This window comes from Poecilia reticulata, chromosome 20 (genome assembly GCF_904066995.2).
Source record: "Poecilia reticulata chromosome 20, P_reticulata-male-v2, whole genome shotgun sequence".
Lineage (NCBI taxonomy): Eukaryota > Metazoa > Chordata > Actinopteri > Cyprinodontiformes > Poeciliidae > Poecilia > Poecilia reticulata.
This window is the reverse complement of record NC_088849.1, coordinates 18709193-18729481: the sequence shown is the minus strand read 5'-3', so window position 1 is coordinate 18729481 and position 20289 is coordinate 18709193. Positions and strand designations below refer to the sequence as shown.

Genomic DNA, 20289 nt, shown 5'->3' with positions numbered 1-20289 from the left:
AGTGGTATAGAAATGCACCTAATTCCACACAGGTGGTTGTCAGGTGAGAAGTTCCGGTTGATAAGGTGGGCGTGGTATATAAGGAGCTGCGGCATTCATTCAGGATGTGTCGTCTTTGCTCTTCCGCTGTGTGGCTTGCATCCTGTGGACTCTGGCAGCGGAAAGTAACAAAATCTCTGGCTGGTGCGTGCTACACTAAGATCCTGGTGGTAGGTGTTCTCTCTCCCTGCACTTCAGCTGATCTTGGCCAGAAAATCTAAATTGAATTGTGATTATAGGTAAAGCGCCACTGCGCTGCGCTCCTTCTCTTCCTCCTTCTGCGAGTGTGTGTGTGCGTGTTTGGATCGGCAGGTAGGAAACTAACGCTCATCTAAGCAATAGTTTGTTAGTTTTATTTAAAATGGTGGCTAATTAATTTTTCCTAGGTCCCCCCACAGTTGGACCATTGCTGCTCTGTTCTGCTCGGATCTACTCTGCTTTGCTCTGTCTGCGTTCGTTTCCCGGACTTCCATCTCAGTCGTTTTTAAAGTTGGACTGCGGCGGTATTATCCGCCTCCATCGAAGCGGTGTGTGGGGTGTGGCATCGGCGCACCCCTTTCACCTCCTGTTGTGGCATGACAAGCGGGCCACGCATGGTCCTGATGTTTTAACTTGCATTGGCTATTGTTAATTTCTATTACTTTACTTATTTTGCTTACGGCCCTTTTTGTCTTTTATTTAGTTGGGCTGATATTGTTTTTTTTCTAATTAGGTTTAAGATTGTTATCTTGGTTAACTGTTTTTCTTTTGTTGTTTTGCAGTTGCTGAGGTCCGGTGGCGGTGTTTGTGTGGTGACGGTGTCTTCCTCTTCTGCGTGCTGTGATTCTTGAGTTTGGGGTTGTCTCACTGCGTCTGGTGTGTCAAAGGGTTTTTTTTTGTTTGTTTGCTGTGTTTGGTGGATTCCGTCCCTATAGCGCCCCCTCTGGCCGGTAACTTCAGCTACTGCACTTACTTTGATTTTCTTTGTTTTCCTTTGTGTCCCATTCTTAAAAAAAGAAACTGGTTTTAAAAAGTGTTTTAAAAAGAGCTTAATAAATGGTTGTTTTATAAATTTGAACCTGTCTCAGATGTGCTAAATTCATGCATAACTGAACCTGTGTGCCTTATACCAAAAGAAATATTCTCTGGGTGAAATTCCCAGGGTGGCGTTGTTGTGCAACCTATTAAAACTAAAAGTTCACCAAATCTGAGTTTCCGTCTAGTATCGCCACATTTTTGGCGTTGTCGGCAGGATTATGCTTTTTATGAACATCTGAGACAAGCATTTGTTTTTCAATATTTGTTTTGTGTATTTTTTATTTTTTTTTCCCCTCCTATTTTTGCAGATTGGCCGATCCAGAGACAGAGCAGCAGTGGTTCCATGTAGAGCTTCAAAGTGGTGGGTGAGGTGTTAATAGTTTAACCGTAGATTTTTTTTACATTTATTTTTGCACTGCAGTAATCAGAAGCAGCATAAGCTTGTGACAATGGAAGAAGAAATTCAGGAACTTAAAAAGCTGGTAGCAAGCTTAAGAGCTGACAATGAGCAGTTGCGACAAGGGCAGGCTAGCTTAAGTGCTCAGCCGTCCACTTCTTCAGCATTGCCTAATGCCCCTCCTACGCCTAGTCTCCCTGTAGCAGAGAGACTGATTTTTGTGCCTAGAGATAGGAAATGCCCCATCTTTAGAGGAAGGACAGGCATAGGATTGAGTGAGTGGATGGAGGAAGCGAAGGTGTGTATGAGAGCGCGACATCTATCTGTGGCTGACCAAGCGTTTTTCCTGTTTGATCACTTAGATGGAGAGGCTAGGAATGAAATAAAGTATCGCTCTAGTGCAGAGAGAGAGGACCCTGCTAAAATATTTGAAATCTTACAGGAATTGTACGGTTGCTCAGAGTCATATGTTGCTCTGCAAGAGGCCTTCTTTTCCAGAAGACAACAAGAGGGAGAGAGTCTTCAGGAGTTCTCCCTCGCATTAATGGGTCTTATGGAGAAGGTAAAGCAACGCGCACCTGCTGGTATGTTGAATTCCGAGACGCTGCTAAGAGATCAGTTTGTTGAGCAGGTGTTGGACGGTTCTCTGCGTCGTGAGCTGAAGCAGCTCGTGCGCGTGAGGCCAGACAGCACCTTGCTTGATGTCAGGACTGCAGCGATCCAGTGGGAACGCGAAGGGGTACCTCATCCTGTGAGAAGCCGCAGTCCGTCGGTTCCTTCAGTTTATGGTGTCCAGTATGGGGTTCATGGCGGTTCTCAGATGGCTTCTTTGACATCAGCAACGGAAATGAGTCAGATAAGAGAAATGCTAAAGCATCAGCAAGAGCAGCTCCAGCAGCTTAGTGAGAGCATTTCTCAGTTGCAGAATTTCCGTCGTCCTAACCGTCCACCCTTTGCTGGTCCAGTTATCTATAGGCGGTGTAATCAGCCTGGTCATTTTGCACGAGAGTGTGACGGGGTGCGTGCCCCTCGTCGAACCCAAGTTCAGTCAGATTCAGCTACTCGGTCCCATTCTGCTTCAGCGGCGGAAAACTAGTTCCCACCGAACTGCAGAGCCACAGTTTGGGTGGGGATGCTATTGGCTCACAAGCCGTTACTGGAAGCTTGGGTGCTTCTAAATTGATCTCAGCTTGTCCTCATGCAGATGTAGTCATGGGTGGTGTAACAGTCACATGTTTGGTGGATACTGGTTCGATGGTGTCCACTGTCTCTGAGAGTTTTTTTCGTCAGCATATGGAGTCCTGGGGTTGGGAGCGCCTCCATTCGTGTCATTGGTTGGAGCTTAGAGCTGCCAATGGTTTTAGGATTCCTTATATTGGCTATTTAGAACTTGATGTACACCTCTGTGGCAAATTGATTCCCAACTGTGGTGTTTTAGTTGTGCAGGACCCTTGTGGTGAGTTCCCAGCTAAAGTCCCAGGTGTTTTGGGGATGAATGTGATCAGGAAGTGTTATCAGGAACTGTTTGGGCTGCATGGTGTAGCTTGGTCTTCTGTGTCTGGTGTCTCTGAGGCACCCCAGGCAGTTATGCAGGCACTGCAGCAGTGTCAATCTGCCTACTTGCAAGAGCCTCGTAGTCCTGGAAGGGCTAAGGTCAGGGGTAGAAAGGGCTGTCGGATCCCTGGTGGAGTCATGAAAATTGTGGCTGCCACATGTTCTGATGGGTACTCGAGCTCTACCGCTCTGTTTGAACCTTTAGAGTCCGGATTGCCTTCTGGTTTGCTTGCTTCCCCTGCTTTGGTTCCTGTAATCAGGGGTACAGCTTATGTGCCCATTATTAATGTTGGTTTGACTGAAGTGGTGTTATACCCCCGCACTGTTGTTGGCACACTGAATGTTGTTAATGTGGTGAGTCTCCCTGCAGGAATTACTGAAGTTCCAGCAAAAGTAGCCACGCTGGGGTGCCAGACAGCTTCAGTTAGTGTGCAACAGCAGGTGAAGGACTTGGATTTGTCTTCACTGCCTGTGGAAGAACAAGGTCAGGTGAGATCATTGCTCCATCAGTACATGACAGTTTTCTCATCTCATGATGGTGACCTGGGCTGTACTAGTGTGATAGCTCACGAAATTCCTTTGGTTGACGATGTCCCAGTTAAACAACGCTATAGGCGTATTCCCCCTTCTGATTATGAGGTGGTGAAGGACCATATCAACCAATTACTAGCTTCACAGATCATTAGAGAGAGTAGCAGCCCATATGCTTCTCCCATAGTTTTGGTGAGAAAGAAAGATGGAAGTATTCGGATGTGTGTTGACTATAGGCAGTTGAATAGCAAGACCCGAAAAGATTCTTTTCCTCTTCCACGAATAGAAGAGTCGTTGGATGCCTTGTCTGGTGCATGTTGGTTTTCCACCCTTGATCTGGCTAGCGGGTATAATCAGGTTCCAGTTGTGGAGGCAGATCGTTCAAAAACTGCCTTTTGTACCCCCTTTGGGCTGTTTGAATGGAACCGGATGCCTTTTGGGCTCTGTAATGCGCCTAGCACATTCCAGCGGTTAATGCAGCGGATTTTTGGGGATCAACAGTGCCAATCTGTCCTGTTATATCTTGATGACATTGTTGTTTTCTCTTCAAGTGTGGATCAACATCTGGAACGCTTGAAGGTGGTGCTGGATCGACTTTTGCAACAGGGGCTTAAAGCAAAGCTCAGTAAATGTTCCTTCTTTCAAAAAGAGGTACGTTATTTAGGACATGTGATCTCTGGTGAAGGGGTTGCTACAGATCCTAGTAAAGTTGAAGTTGTAGCCAACTGGCCAACTCCCTCTAAAGTTTCAGAACTTCGGTCGTTCCTTGGCTTTGCCAGTTATTACCGTCGTTTTGTAGAAGGTTTTGCAAAACTGGCAGCTCCTTTGCATAGAGCTGTGGCTCAGTGTACTGGTGCCAAAGCTGGTAAGAAATCAGATTGTGGACTTGCTGCATGTTGGACTGATGAGTGTCAAAAGAGCTTTGAAATCCTGAAGGCTAAGTTGATAACAACACCAGTGTTGGCCTATGCAGATTTCACTCAGCCATTTATCTTGGAGGTTGATGCCAGCCATGGTGGCTTGGGAGCAGTTCTCTCTCAGATGCAAGGAGGCAAGGTGAGACCGATTGCTTATGCCAGTCGCGGTTTGAGACCCACAGAGCGAAACATGGTAAATTACAGCTCCATGAAGCTTGAGTTTCTGGCCCTTAAGTGGGCCATGACTGACAAGTTTAGGGAGTATCTGTTGGGGAACAGATGTATTGTCTACACCGATAACAACCCTCTCAGCCATCTGTCCACCGCTAAATTGGCTGCCACTGAACAGAGGTGGGCTGCTCAGCTAGCATCTTTTGATTTTGAGATAAAGTACCGGTCAGGTCGGAGTAACACCAATGCTGATGCACTTTCTCGCCAGCACCCACCTGATCCACCAGATGTGAAAGTCATGCTTCCAGGTACAGCTATGCCTAGAGCATTGCAGGAAGCTTTGGGGATTGAAAAGGTTGAGGCAACCCAAGCAGTTGTTGCAGTTTTGCCACAGCATACTACAGCTGAACTTTGTGCTTTGCAGCAGGCAGATCCTGTTTTACAAGACATGTTGGTGTTCTGGAAGAGGGGACAGCATCCCAGTCGAGAGGAGCGGGCCCAGTTGTCTTCATCCACGTTGGTTTTGCTTCGACAGTGGGACCGGTTTGTCGAGAGAAATGGAGTTCTCTATCGAAGGGTATTTAGATCTGACGGGGGTGATGTTGTGTTCCAGTTGGTGCTACCAAGTGTGCTAATTAAAGATGTTCTGACCCAAGTCCATGAAGAACATGGTCACCAGGGAGTGGAGCGAACTTTGGCGCTCTTGCGGTCCCGGTGTTACTGGCCTCATATGGCCTCTGAAGTGGCCCAATGGTGCCAGGCTTGTGAGAGGTGCCAGGTGGCAAAGGATGTCCACCCTAAAGCTCATGGCTACATGGGACATTTACTAGCGTCACGTCCTAATGAAATTTTGGCTATTGATTATACCACCTTAGAGCCCACTCAGAATGGCTTAGAAAATGTCTTGGTCTTGACGGATGTTTTCAGTAAATATACTGTTGCTGTCCCCACACGGGATCAGCGAGCAGCCACTGTGGCTAAGGTTTTGGTGTCTGAATGGTTTTATAAGTTCGGTGTTCCAGCTCGGTTGCACTCCGACCAGGGTCGTAACTTTGAGAGCTCACTTATCCAGCAGCTGTGTAGCTTGTATGGTATTATAAAATCACGCACCACTCCATACCACCCAGAAGGAAATGGCCAATGTGAGCGTTTTAATCGGACACTGCACAATCTGTTAAGGACGCTGCCTGCATCTCGGAAAAGAGATTGGCATGCCTGTTTGCCCCAGGTTCTTTATTGCTACAACACAACTCCTCACCAATCTACTGGAGAGTCTCCTTTCCTTTTGATGTTTGGTCAGGAACCTAGACTGCCCCTAGATTTCCTGTTGGGTAGAGTTGAGAGTCCAGTTGGTGGTTCTGTCCATGAGTGGGTTCAAGAGCATCAGGCTCGTTTGCAGGTAGCCTTTGATGGGGCTAGAGAGCACCTGAAACATGCTGCAGATCGCCGAAGGCATGCCCATGACACTCATGTGAAACATCTGCCACTAAAGGAAGGTCAATTTGTGTTTTTGCGTGACTTTACTGCTAGGGGGCCTCATAAGACCAGGGACCGATGGAGCTCTGTTAAGTATAAAGTGTTGAGGGCACCAAAGGAGGATGGCTCTGTTTACACAATCGCACCTATGAATGACCAGAGTAAAGTAAGACAGGTGCATCGTACCATGCTAAAGCCTGTGGTTGGTGTTGTTCCTCCTGATCACATTCCTCCTCACAACTTGCCTCCTGTAGAAAAGGGACTGTCTGAGGACAATGGCCCCTTTGATTATGATCTGTTTGTTTGTGAACAACCCCTGGTGGTTGCTTCTGACTTACCTTCTGGTAGATCACAGCCTCCAGCTGCATCCCGGGAACCGGGGTCACCATGTGAGCCAGTTGTATCCGCTGAACCCTCTACATCTGGGACTGTTCCAACTGTCAGCTGTTTTGATCCAGTGGCCCTACGTCGCTCCAAACGTACAACTGCTGGACAACATTCTAATGTGTACCATCTTCCACGGCCAGCAGGAGACGTTCTTCCCGGAGGTTCTTCTGCATCCCTGTCAACTGTATCAGCGATGTTTAGACCTTGGAACTAATGGTATTGGTTTGAATTGGTCATCGTCGGGTCGACGATGCAAGAAGGGGGGGTAGAATGTAGTGGTATAGAAATGCACCTAATTCCACACAGGTGGTTGTCAGGTGAGAAGTTCCGGTTGATAAGGTGGGCGTGGTATATAAGGAGCTGCGGCATTCATTCAGGATGTGTCGTCTTTGCTCTTCCGCTGTGTGGCTTGCATCCTGTGGACTCTGGCAGCGGAAAGTAACAAAATCTCTGGCTGGTGCGTGCTACACTAAGATCCTGGTGGTAGGTGTTCTCTCTCCCTGCACTTCAGCTGATCTTGGCCAGAAAATCTAAATTGAATTGTGATTATAGGTAAAGCGCCACTGCGCTGCGCTCCTTCTCTTCCTCCTTCTGCGAGTGTGTGTGTGCGTGTTTGGATCGGCAGGTAGGAAACTAACGCTCATCTAAGCAATAGTTTGTTAGTTTTATTTAAAATGGTGGCTAATTAATTTTTCCTAGGTCCCCCCACAGTTGGACCATTGCTGCTCTGTTCTGCTCGGATCTACTCTGCTTTGCTCTGTCTGCGTTCGTTTCCCGGACTTCCATCTCAGTCGTTTTTAAAGTTGGACTGCGGCGGTATTATCCGCCTCCATCGAAGCGGTGTGTGGGGTGTGGCATCGGCGCACCCCTTTCACCTCCTGTTGTGGCATGACAAGCGGGCCACGCATGGTCCTGATGTTTTAACTTGCATTGGCTATTGTTAATTTCTATTACTTTACTTATTTTGCTTACGGCCCTTTTTGTCTTTTATTTAGTTGGGCTGATATTGTTTTTTTTCTAATTAGGTTTAAGATTGTTATCTTGGTTAACTGTTTTTCTTTTGTTGTTTTGCAGTTGCTGAGGTCCGGTGGCGGTGTTTGTGTGGTGACGGTGTCTTCCTCTTCTGCGTGCTGTGATTCTTGAGTTTGGGGTTGTCTCACTGCGTCTGGTGTGTCAAAGGGTTTTTTTTTGTTTGTTTGCTGTGTTTGGTGGATTCCGTCCCTATAGCGCCCCCTCTGGCCGGTAACTTCAGCTACTGCACTTACTTTGATTTTCTTTGTTTTCCTTTGTGTCCCATTCTTAAAAAAGAAACTGGTTTTAAAAAGTGTTTTAAAAAGAGCTTAATAAATGGTTGTTTTATAAATTTGAACCTGTCTCAGATGTGCTAAATTCATGCATAACTGAACCTGTGTGCCTTATACCAAAAGAAATATTCTCTGGGTGAAATTCCCAGGGTGGCGTTGTTGTGCAACCTATTAAAACTAAAAGTTCACCAAATCTGAGTTTCCGTCTAGTATCGCCACATGTGGCAGGGGTCTATAAGATATGGTAAATAAAAAAATAAATAAATCCAAAAGAAGGAATTCTAAATTTACAGTACTGCAAAATGGATTCTCATTGTCAACTTTGCATAAAAAGGCACAGAGAACAGTTAACAATTTTAGAAAATTGCCTATATTTTATTTAACCAATCATTTCAACTCATGTTGTCAGATCATGTTTCCAGAAATCAATGACATTTTATTTTGCTGTAACTCAATGGTGCCTAAAGTCTGTTCTCAAGTTACAGCATTTTGGTCTCTCCCTGGTTTAACTCACCTGGATCAAATAATGACTCATTATAAGGCTTACTTAGAAGAACATTGACATGCTGAGGAAGTTGTTACTTCCACCAGAGAAAGAACTAAAACATGCAGGATGCCGGCCCTCGAGGACCGACTTTGGACACCACGGCTGTAACTGAGTTGAATCTAAGTAGTTATCAATAATATTTTACAAAATAGAAATTGCATATTCAGATCAGAAAACAAATTTCCAAAAAATAACCACATCCTTGTGAAAATCAGGCACCAGGTGCTCAGTCACAAAATGTCTTATTAATCAAAATGGATTCACTTATACAAGTTGCCCATTAAGTAGAACAAGTCAGTCGCAGAATTTTTTTTTTTTGCCAAACTTTGTCTCCCCCTTGTGGCAATACAACAATAACAAAAGCGATGCTACTGTATGTCTGGTTTATATTTACAGGAATATGCATGATTCAGAAAAAGCACAGGCCAAATGATTAAAGGAAAATATCACAATGCTTCTAAAAACACCCAAAAAGTAACTCTGGGAACAAATCAAAAATATTTATTCCAGGAGATTCAAACAATTTTTTTGTATTACAAAATATTGTTCTACCTGTCTTCCTGTTGCACAAGAATATTGTCGAGGGCCATAACCTGCTGATTGCCTCGTGTGTCTTCATAAAGTTTCTGAGCTGCTGTTGTCGTTGTGGTGATGACACAGTCCATGTCTCCTTGCAAGATCCACGAGATGACCCTTGCAACATCATCATCGGCAACAAAGGCCAGTTGGCCAACCTGCAATCAGCAAGTCAAAGCCTGTAAACACGGACCTCAGAACAGAAATACTGCTTTGAAAGTTCTCATCACCATTCCAAGAATGTCAGGCCCGTTGAATTTTCCATGAATGGAAAAGATTCTTCTTGGAGTTTTCTCTATTGTTTCCAATTCAGAGGTCTTCTGCTTTAGGCATCTTTTAATATCTGTGATCTGAGAAAGTTAAATATACATGAATGCCATCTTGAAAAAAATAAATAACTGCAACTTAAGAAGAAAAACAAAAGTAAAAGTTCTTCAAAACGTACTGATAACTGGTGTTCTGTTTTTATGCCTCTTTCATTCAGCTCATTTCTGAGAGAAACTTCTTTCCTAGTTGAGACGTCGACATTATCTATAGTGAGAAGAATATATTAAGCTGTAAACTACACAGAAACAGGGAACATAAGTGATAAATGGGGCTGAGAGGAATGTTGACAACATGTTAGCTCAGAAAATCAAGAATCAATCCCAAGCCGGGATTTGAACTCAGGACCTCCTTGTGGCAAAGCAACAAAGCTCAGCATGTAACCCACACAGGGAAACTGCAAATATCACAAAAATAAGTCTTACTTTTCAGCAAATCCTTCTGATCGCAAATTTTATGAAAGAATTTATTGCATTCTTTTACAGCCTCAGTCAGTTCATCCTTCTTCTTCATCAGTTCAACTTTTTTTTGTTGGTTCTCAAAATCTAAAAGATCAACAGGAAGACAAAAGTCTTCAGGACAAACAATTTAAACACCAAAAGCAGATTTATTTTAAACAAAATGAACGTTGACATGCTTCATTGTACTTTTACTAGAACAGGTCTCATTTTGAATATTTGTTTTAAATTTCTCTTCTCAAGAAACTAAAACTGTGATTATCTGATAAAGTTTGTAGTGGATACTGTTTTACCACCAAAAACAGGGATATAATTTTTGTTGGCTGGATATTAAAACCATTTTTTCTGATCTCAACAAGTGCTATTATCAAAAGACATTCTCTGAGTATATGAGAATGTCAGCACCCTTCAAATATAAATGACGTTATTTGACTGTTTTAGAAAGAATTAAAAAAGCTTTTGAAATGATTAGTCATAACTTTAAATGTGAAGAACTTCTATTTTGACCAGTCTTTTTTTTAAAAAAAGAAAAAATGTTCCTTGATTGGATAAGTGGACATTATTTGCATTTAAAAAGATAGTTCCTTTAAAGAAGTAAGAGCAGGATTCATTATTGCTTGCAACCTAGTACCACATATATGAGAAATTTTTAGGAATGTATTAGTTTTGCACAAATAGAAAATCTTTGTTCTAAAATACATTTTGTACAATTTACCGTTATAAAAATGGAAGGGCAGTTCAAAGGGACTCAGAGATGTGGGAGGATTTGTCACTTCTGGTTTGAAGTGGAGAACATATCTGCTTCCATTCTCACCAGGACTGTCCTCCATGATCGCTAAACTCTAAGGGTGAGAAGGTATGAAGCTTTTTATAAGGACAACAAACTTATAAAAATAATTTGTCCAGCAGAAGGAATGTTACTTACATTGATGAGGACACTTCCTTCTATCAACTTAACTGAAATGATGTTAGTTCTTCCATCAAACAGAGGGAGGATTCTGCTTCTTTCTTCTTCAGGACACTTTATTGAGATGGACACAGTACCATTCAGGTTCTGCCCGGCTGAATTTCCAAACTGATCCTGGAAAGAGTCAAACAAACTTGACTCAACTGTAGCTTTTACTCTTTCTGTAAAAGCTACAGTTGCAAATTACAAGTGTAGCTTTTACAGAGAAAGAATTTCAAAGTTGTGAATTGTGAATCCATAAGAGGACGTTAGCTCACCGTTATCTTCAAAGTCATGTTTTCAACCAAGATTCGATTGGCCATCTCTGTACAGTAGAAAACAACTGGAGTTTGTTGTTGACAGTCAGGTTCTAGTGTGATGGGTTCATTGGCCACAACATTTACACAGATCTATGAGACAGAAAACAATCAGCCAAGGATTTGAACTACTAAAGTTATAAAAGATGCAATTGAAAATACATTTATTAAAGTGAACCTTGAGTGATCAGATCATGCCTTGAGTGCATTAAAGAGTTAGTTCAGATTTCTGGTGTTCCTTCACCTGTATTAGAAAGTTATTTCCTCTTAGATATTGCATAAAACTGAAATGAATTGGGGTTATGGAAGCTAACATCAAGTTGGACGTAGATAATGTGCTTTGATTGACTTTCACAATTTAAATCAATTCAAACTGAAAATGGTCATATTAGTAGTTCTAGTAATATTAGTGAAATCAACAGAATGGTTATGCTAGTTGTTTTCTTGAACCAAACATTTCATGTGTCTGTACCTCATTAACTGATTTGTCAGATCAGCCGATTGTGATTCTATAACAAATCTGAGATTTGAAAAGCTTAAGAACAGGCCATATTTAGCGCTGCTGGATTATTTTAATTTTCAAAAGGCCTTCTATTACAGATAATTTCAGAAAATTGCAAATAGTCTGAACTAACCCTTTAAGTACAGGAATGAACACTCTAAAAATGACTAAGGCATTTGATGACAAACTATTTATTTATGCTTTTTGACTTTAAACAGTGATTACGTTTAAACCAACCTGACTCCTAAGATGGTCTTCTTTTTTGTTGGTTTGTAGAGAAAACTCTACAGTGTATTCCCCAACACGTGTTGGGATTTCTTCTTCTCTGTAGTAAAGCACAAATGCAATCTTCTCACTTTATACAACAGTTTTGTAATATTTCTTCTACACTTCAGGGTCACTATTTACAGGTAGCTTACTTGATACTGAAAATCTGCCTGTTTTGAAATTATGTCCTAGTTTCAGAATTATTGTAAATAAATAGGAGATATCAACTGTCAAATTTGGCAATTAGTAAAGAAAACCAACCAATAACTTCAGTTTTTCTACTCCTTTAATCATCCAGCAAAACGGAGGCAAAAATTATGTGTAAAGTACATCACCTAAATTCATAACAGTCCTTCCTCTCATCTTCAACAGGTTTTCTGTATTTTAGCTCAGTGATCTGCATAGGGGCCAAAGAAGAGGAATATTATAACATTATAGTAATATGAGACACACTGAGTACAGTCTCTTGATCATATGTAGTCATTTACCGTTGCAGGACGCATTGATGGCGGTCCCTCCCACAGCAACATGGACAGATCTGCAGGTTTAAAAGCTGTCATCGGACTCCCGTCTTCAGAAAACACCGTCACTGAGAAAACTGAAACACATACACAGCAAACCTAAATTTCCTGCACTGTTAAAATAAATTTAAAAAAGTCTGCCAAGGACTAAGAAATACAAACCTGGAAATTTGCCTCCAGCAGAAAACTTGACATTTCTGTCAAAGTCCACTGAGAGTCTAACAGGTTTGTTGGGATCAGGGAGGAGAGTGAGGTTCACTGATGGACCAGGGATGGATTTACCATTTAGGGAACCTTTAAACTCCAGCGCATAGTACCTTCTAGTGGACAAAAAGAGTATAAAACTATTGTTCTTGTGATGAACAGAGATTCTGTCCAAATTCAACGGCATAGGAAAAGTTTAATGAAATAATCTGACACATTTAGGTAGCACACATTAAGTTATGACCAGTCTTTATTATAGATATCGAGCTCATTATGGACACAGCTTGTAAACAAAGCTGGGTTTTCAAACAGAGGTTGGATTTAATATATCAAATCCAATTGTCTAAGTTTCCATTTAATTCCACCTTCACCTGGAACTATAAAGAACCCATTGAGAGTTTACGACATGGGTTCAGGAAATGACAGCAGCACAGAAACTGTTTTGTGAACAATTTCAAACATTAATGCCAATAGTAATAGTAAGATAAAGTTACTAGGAGAGACATACATTTCTAAATGATTTAAAAACTCACTAAGAGGAAGCAAGCATGTACACATTATGATTAGAAATCAGTAGAGACGTAAAAATACCAGAATCAAGCGTTTTATTGACTTAAAAAGGCCAGAATGTGAAATTAAAAGTCTAGTTTTTAATTTGTTTCTTCTGCAGTTGCTGAATATTTAGTTAAATGTTAGAGCTTTATCATTTAGAATACTATGATATTAGTAGTGAGACAATCTCAATATAACACATTTGCTATTTATCAAGTTCAGCAGGATTTGAAAATGATGCACATTTAGAATTTTCTGCATTTGAAACTAGTTAACAAATCTGGTACAAGACGTGTTTATAAGACTTACTTTGATCCTTCTATTTGATTAACTTTGATGCAGGTCTTCCCTTCTGTGTCCATGGGATTTAAAACCTCTGTTGTCAACTGATACAAAGAGATTTTATTACAATGATAAAAACAGCAGAGCGCTCTATTTATGAATTTTCAGCTTATGTAGCTGTATATAGCTTGATGTGTTTAATAACATCTTTTCAAACTAACCGTTAGAGTCACAGGAGAAGGTTTTATCTCAACATTCATGTTCTCGTCTGGAGACGGATTTCCCCACTCATCACACAGCTGGAGAAGGAATGGTGTGGGAATATCATGACCATTCAAAACCTGCAAGGGCTGAGAAGCACAAAAACTACAAAATAATTATATGTTTGTGATAGCTGCTCATTTTCTGTTTAAAATCTTGTGGTGGAGCCGTCAACAGGTCAAAGTCGTGATATACCCTGGACAGACACAAGTTTATAGTAGGACAACACACAGAGAAATGTGATGATGTTCTGCTCTCCCATAAAATCTTGGTGGTTAGTTAAAGTTGGCTGGAGAGTAAAGAGTTTCACACGCAAAAGCACATCTCAAAGTTTTCTGCAACAGACAGAAATTCACTACACTAATGTTCAGCCAACATCAAAAGAGAAGGGGTTTTTCAAAGCAAACCAACAAAAAACTATTTTTTTCTAATATTTTACCTGCTCCGGTCCGCTGACCAGTTTAATTTGGGAAGGAACTCCTGCTGTCACTTCAAGAACGACACTTTTGGTAAACTCTTTGTAGTGGAAGTAAATCACTCTGGGTCCAGGAGACCCTGAGTGGAAACGGACTCCTATTGCCACAACACAACTGCAACTCTCCTAAAAACAGTGAGGGACTTTATTAACTTCACATTTACTGAAAACATTAACACAATAATTGAAGACAATTGTGCCCTTGTTAACATTCTGGTCTAGTTTGTGATTTTTATAACAAACTGGTTTGAAGTTATATGTTTTGATCTGATCTGGTTCTCCTTGTGAACAGTTTCTTTCTATTTTATTGTAGCTAAACCATAAGGATATCCATGCAGCCACAAAGAATAAAAATAAACATAACTAAGGGGCAAATTAAATAATAAACAAACACAAAGAGCAAACTAAGAAAAATACAACCCAAGAACACAATGCCAAGCATGGTAGTGGTAGGGTCATGTAATTAAATATTTAACTGATATTAAAACATCAGGATGCATAATTATATACAAACATTGGTTTGAATTTTAATTCAAGCATCTGTGTTCTTACGTTCCATTTGAAGTCGATACTCGTTTTGTCAAGACCTTCGGCTTCTGCAGAAAAGGATTTCCCACAAGTGGAGGTCAGCTTCTTGGTTACATTATTATACTGGTCCACAAGTTCCAACTCTGTATGGAAAGGAAAAGATATAAAGTCACAAAACGTGAAGCTAAATGTAATCATTATTTTAAATTATTACGTTTAAGCTTACTGATGTCTCCGGATAAGGTTTCACCAAGTTTCACAATGCTTTGAGGCTGAGTTGCTTTTAGCCCTGCTGGTTCATCAGGACAAGGCCTATAAAACAAAATAAAGATGTACATTTGAAAAAAATCAAACATAATTTTAAGAGTAAAGCTGGACTGCTTGAGCAATAGATAAATGTAACAAATATCCACTATAAGAACCTTCTGTTAATTACTTCCTCTGTTTTTGTATGACAGTATTAATTATTATAAAATGCACCAGTTGGCAATAACAGTGTTTCTGATTTAATAGGATTGTACGTATTGCTCAGCAGGTGTCCATAGCGAGTCAATTTAAGACCAATGTATTTGAATAATGACTTGTACTCAAAAGCCTAAATCCTATTGTATCCATAGGATTAGGCTATGGATAAATAGCCTAAATCCTAGGCTATTTATCCATAGCCTAGAATATTCAATTCATGGCTAATTGAATTCAGCCATGAATTCAATTAGCCATGAATTTAGCTAATTCATGGCTGAATTAGCAAAACTGCATCTTTGTTGTGGAAGCATTCATGTAGAAAGAAGACGTAATGCGTAACAGTCAAAAATAAAAGTCAGTACTTTTTAGAATATCAACAAATTAAATCTGTAAAATAAATTAATAAAACATTTTTTTTTCAACATTCATGTTCATTGACCTAGATTTTTTACAAGCTCAATAAAACGAGGTTGGAAAAAGTCTTTGAACAGGTTAGGATAGATGTATGGGCTATGCTAAACATGTTAGTTACATTTTTTGCAAAAATCATTCTTAGATAATGAAATTTAATCTGGTTAATTCTGCCTATTTTGATCTCCTTTCAGAAGAAGCTGTTTTTGGACCTCTAGTCACTTTAAATCCAAAAAAGCTGCTGCTGGCCATAACCCCCCACTCAACATTTACATTTGCATTTGAAAATGGCAGTTGCACAATTACACAACCATACATCTTTGAAAAGCAGAAATAGCACAACCAACAAGAATGCAGCAAGTGGTTTCTGGATGGTGAATCAACAACAAAACACTTGTCTTTTCCAGCAGCCATTGGACAGTGCATACAGCGGTAAAACAAGCTACCCAATTGTTCTGGAGCTCAGCTTGGATTGTTAGGTGAGGGGCAGTGCTTTCTGATACAGAGGTTTTACAAACGGCTCCCTTTCCAGACACCCCAAAACATTAACTTATTGGCAAAAACCAACTGTTTAAAATATACCAAAAATACTGTTTAAAATATGTACTTAGCAGGAACACACATTAACTGACATTCTCCTCAATGCACTTCTTTTCAGAAAAGCCTGGAAATTCTTTCAGAAACAACATCACAACCATAGAGTTGAGCTTACACAATTCTGAAGCAGAAAGAAACTTTCTTTTCCTGGTAGGAGACCTGGTACAGGTGTTCTCCATCCACATGTTTGGAAACCTGTAGATCTGGTAGCCAGCCGTTTACTAGATTTCTCTGATCAACATCTGTTCCCCATGTAACCTTAGACAGAAAGCATACATTCAATAATGACAAAAAAAGAAGTGGCCTTAAGAATTATAACCTAAGCAATACATTAACACACCTTAATATTGGAGGCAATTTCAGCAGTAATTGGGACCTCTCTTCCAGCTTCATCATACAGCTTATAAAACAGCTTCTCCAGCACTCCTCCGGCTTTCCACTTTATGTTTTCATTGTTCTTCAACACCAGCTCTTCCTCGCGCTGAGAGAAAAGCTCCATCCGCGAGATCCGTTTACTGGGCATGACCATCAGCTGTCTAGTCACTGGTGCAACCTGTTTCTGACTCTAACAGAAAACAGTGAAAGGATGAGCACACTCAGAAACTGAGAGTGTACTGCTGAGACATTTTTTCCTAAACTTACAGGTATTTCAAATCTAGCTTCAAGTATTTGCGGCTCTCCATTGACAATTTTGTGGTTTACAGGTTTTGTCTCAAGGTCAGCTTTTCCTGCGCTGCAGTCTTTTTCCATCAAATCCAACCCAGGAATCTGAAAAACAAAAAGCACAGCAAACGTAAATCTAAAGCTGAGGAATTTCTGTAACCTTCATGGTTGTCTGCATATGTCCATACCTGGCAGTAAACTTTCAGTCCGGGGAAGCGAGTGATGTTACCAACCTCATCATGGACTTCAATCTCAAAACTCACCGGGTTTCCATTCTCCACTTCCACTGGGTTTGTTTTAGACTTCACAAGAAGTGAATGAGGATTTCCTAAGATTTTAATATTTAATTGAAGAATTGATTCACTCTTTGACAGAAAGCAAGTGTTTCTGAGACTTAGCGTTTCTTTTACTTATGGAACAGGACATTTTTATTTAAGGAAATACAAACAGTGTAACAAGACTATAAAATTATGAAGTATCCATTAAGTAGATAGGAGACTATGAATTATTAATAAAAGCAGTCTTACCAGGATGAAGAGAGATTTTCACAGTCTGTGTGTCATTTTTAAGCCGAGGCAGTGTCACTTTGATGTCATAATTCTGAAAAAAATGCATACATAGTAAAAAGTGCTGGGTTAAAAGTAACCCAATTCGTAACCCAGCGCTGGGTCAAATATGGACCGACCCAACGCTGGGTTGTTTTAACCCAACTGGGTTGGGTTGATGGTTTGACCCAGCACATTGGGTCATGGCAACTAACCAAACGTTGGGTTAAACTGACCCAAAATTGGGTTGAAACTCATAAATGGTAAAAGGACTGAACTTATATAGTGCTTTATCCAGTCATTGTTGGCTACTGAAAGCGCTTTACACTGGAGTCACATTCACCCATTTGCACTCACAAATGCACACACATTTGTACACTCATACGCAGCTCAGTAAGCAATTTGGGGTGGAGTGCCTTGTCCAGGGGCACATCGACACATGGCAGGAAGAAGCTGGAATTGAACCTACAACCTTCTGATCGCAAGACCACTACTCTACCCACAGAGCCACGGTTGAAACATAACACAATACACGGATTATTATACCACTATAGTTGGGTAAAAAAAAAAATTATTTACCTACCGTCATATTTTAAATAACCATAAAAATAAATATCAAACATGTTCGAAATACATTCTATTCATTTATAAAATCCTATTCACGTTGAAACTTTATCTTCTTTTTACTTACCATGTCTTATTTCAAAGTAGAGGAGAACCCCAATATGCAGTCATGTTGAAAATGGAGGCTTGTGAAGAGGGGCGTGGCTTCTTCCAAGTTTTGTCTTTAACCCAACCGTTTGGGTAAATCTACCCAACCCCTGACCCAACAGAAGTGTTCAAGCTGTAGACTTCCGGTAAATTTCTGACCCAACTCTTGAGTTATGAATTTTGACGCAATATTTGGTGAAACAAACACACAACTGAGACAACTGTTTTATTAAACACCTCAGAAAGAAGTGCATTGTTTTCTAGGTTGGGGTGCACAACATTAGAAAACATGCAGTGACAATGATATTGTAAATATTGAAGGAAAGATGTCAGTTTTTAAAAAAAGCCACACATTTGTAGCTTCCCTTGTTTCTCATTTGATACATTTCTTTTTCTCTTCGTAACCCTTAAACTTTCAACTGTGTTGGGGTGTGAAAATATATTGCAGTGAGATCTAACAAGGTAATTACCTTGACTGAGGCGTAGTTTGGGAGTTTTCCCTTGGCTTTGACACCTTGGATGGTTAACAAGACCCCACTGCAAGTTGTTGTCTCATAACTCAGTTCCAGACCACTAAAGGACAAAGTGGTGACAGAGTGAAACAATAAAATAAATACTGAATGTACTAATAAACAAAATACTGAGTAATGACCCACCTGCTTTGAAGAGCAGGTTTGATATTGGGAGGAGGTTTTGTTGTGTGGTTATAACAGTCTTTCATGTGCAGAGGAATGTCAAACGGCTCTCCCACACGAAAAGAAGAACTCAGCTCCCCAACAGAAAAGCTCTCTGCAAATCCCTCTACAGGGACAAAAATCACTTAGATCTAAATCTGAAGGAAACTAAAAGTTTGTCTCTTATAAATTAGCAGCACAAATTAATTTTACCTTTGACTCTAAACTCATGCTTGTATTCTGGAAGCTCTCTGCCACCGTAGACTGTTTGCACTCCCTTACTGGTGTCACTTAGCACAGTAGTTAGAGTCAGTGTGTACTTCCCCAACCTGTGCAAGTTTCCTGCAGAGCACAGCAGTCATTAGGAATCTTTGAGTAAAAAAAAAAAAAAAAAAAAATCAAAAATGGGTTATCAAAAATATAAAACTAAAAAAGAAAACAAACCAATTTCTGTGAAAAAATGTCCTTTCTTAGATATATAGGAGGCAGTGAGAGAAAGAACCTTGTCTTCTGTAGCACCTGTGCATGAAAACAAACAATGATTTATTCTCTGAATAAGTTACAAAGAACAAGATTACATAACCACACTTCTCACAAAAATTTTTCTCAGACATTTTCTCCATTCCTCCTTCATTTTCCCCTCCTCTCTCCTTCTCTTGCTCCCTCACTCCTGTAGGGCTTATAGTTGTTCAAATTATTTGGGTTCCACTTTCATAGAGTCAAGTATAAAACCGAACTTCCAAACTGAAGATATTTAGGCTGAGCTAAGGGAAAGTTAAAGGCTCAGCACTGTCGTTGCTTTTTGTCTTTAAAACTGTACAGTATAACAAACTTGGTTTGCCTGAAGAACTGATTTAGCTTCAAATGTAGTAAAAATGAATATTATTTTCTATTATAAATTCAGATAATCCTACCATTAAACACCACCTTGAGTGAAACATTCAGCTGTATCCCGTGGGTCCCTGTCTGAATCCTCGAGGAGATGGAGTCTCCATTGCCGTTTAGAATTTCAACTTTAATAGGTCCTGAGAAAAAGTTTCACAAATGAAGATGAACGAACATGACTCTTTAGGCCAAATTAAAAATTATGTTTTCTGTTTAACATGTTGATTGAAAAAAAAACAACAAAAAAAACCTGCATGCGGACACCACAATATTTTACCTATTGGAGTCCCAGCAGGCAACACAGCATTTTCAGGCAAGACATTGCCTTCTGGCCAGTCAACTTTTAGGCGATCTGGCAGCCTGGAAAAAATAAAGAATTTTTTTAAGGAAGAATTTTGTGAACTTGAAAAGGCTGCACCGTATTAAGACAAGAGAAAGCATGAAGAAATAACATAAATACATTTTTGTTTCAATAAAATTAAATTCCATACAAACAAAAAAAAATCCACTTTGGAAAACTAAAATTTCCTCTAGTTTTTATCTTACTTCTTTCTTTCATTCTCAATGTGGTTTTTGATGTTTTCATCTGTGGCAGTCATGTCAATCTTAGCAATGGGTATGACCTTGGTGATCTCTTCATAAAGTCCTTGAGGCTCCTACAAATTAGATTTTTAAAACATTAACATCTTGCAAATAAGTTCAAGCAAGTCAAAAAACTGATTTGCAAAACTGAATGAATTGCTATTTCTCTTTATGCTGAGGATTATTCCATATTCACATAAATT

The 20289-nt window shown here is 40.2% G+C and overlaps 1 protein-coding gene and 1 long non-coding RNA gene across 8 annotated transcripts in view; one reads left to right on the top strand and one right to left on the bottom strand.

Annotated features, from left to right (window-relative positions):
• The window catches only part of LOC103456942 (structural maintenance of chromosomes flexible hinge domain-containing protein 1-like), a 37214-nt gene that overhangs the window by 9177 nt on the left and 7748 nt on the right, over positions 1-20289 (bottom strand). For 4 of the 5 annotated variants that reach the window (XM_081601545.1, XM_081601544.1, XM_008396827.3 and 1 more), the window contains 29 exons: positions 20051-20160; positions 19782-19864; positions 19534-19644; positions 19064-19138; positions 18833-18961; positions 18602-18746; positions 18416-18518; positions 17217-17289; positions 16878-17017; positions 16669-16794; positions 16367-16591; positions 16142-16284; positions 14780-14865; positions 14578-14696; positions 13990-14151; positions 13511-13639; positions 13317-13393; positions 12414-12571; positions 12219-12328; positions 12066-12127; positions 11701-11788; positions 10923-11054; positions 10624-10779; positions 10414-10540; positions 9666-9785; positions 9362-9447; positions 9147-9266; positions 8893-9074; positions 8018-8025 (listed from right to left, as the gene is read on the bottom strand). In XM_081601545.1, coding sequence (XP_081457671.1) covers positions 8018-8025; positions 8893-9074; positions 9147-9266; positions 9362-9447; positions 9666-9785; positions 10414-10540; positions 10624-10779; positions 10923-11054; positions 11701-11788; positions 12066-12127; positions 12219-12328; positions 12414-12571; positions 13317-13393; positions 13511-13639; positions 13990-14151; positions 14578-14696; positions 14780-14865; positions 16142-16284; positions 16367-16591; positions 16669-16794; positions 16878-17017; positions 17217-17289; positions 18416-18518; positions 18602-18746; positions 18833-18961; positions 19064-19138; positions 19534-19644; positions 19782-19864; positions 20051-20160 — 3385 coding nt within the window. The remainder of the gene's footprint in view (positions 1-8017; positions 8026-8892; positions 9075-9146; positions 9267-9361; positions 9448-9665; positions 9786-10413; positions 10541-10623; positions 10780-10922; positions 11055-11700; positions 11789-12065; positions 12128-12218; positions 12329-12413; positions 12572-13316; positions 13394-13510; positions 13640-13989; positions 14152-14577; positions 14697-14779; positions 14866-16141; positions 16285-16366; positions 16592-16668; positions 16795-16877; positions 17018-17216; positions 17290-18415; positions 18519-18601; positions 18747-18832; positions 18962-19063; positions 19139-19533; positions 19645-19781; positions 19865-20050; positions 20161-20289) is intronic. The other variant, XM_081601546.1, reaches the window with a different exon arrangement.
• On the top strand, positions 4-7852 carry LOC145549369 (uncharacterized). Of its 3 annotated transcripts, none has more exons than XR_014085313.1 (3): positions 4-351; positions 426-968; positions 1365-7852. It is a non-coding gene; the product is annotated as an uncharacterized LOC145549369 (long non-coding RNA). The 3 variants fall into 3 exon arrangements; XR_014085314.1 differs by having other exon boundaries at positions 4-968; positions 1365-7114; positions 7189-7852; XR_014085312.1 differs by having other exon boundaries at positions 4-968.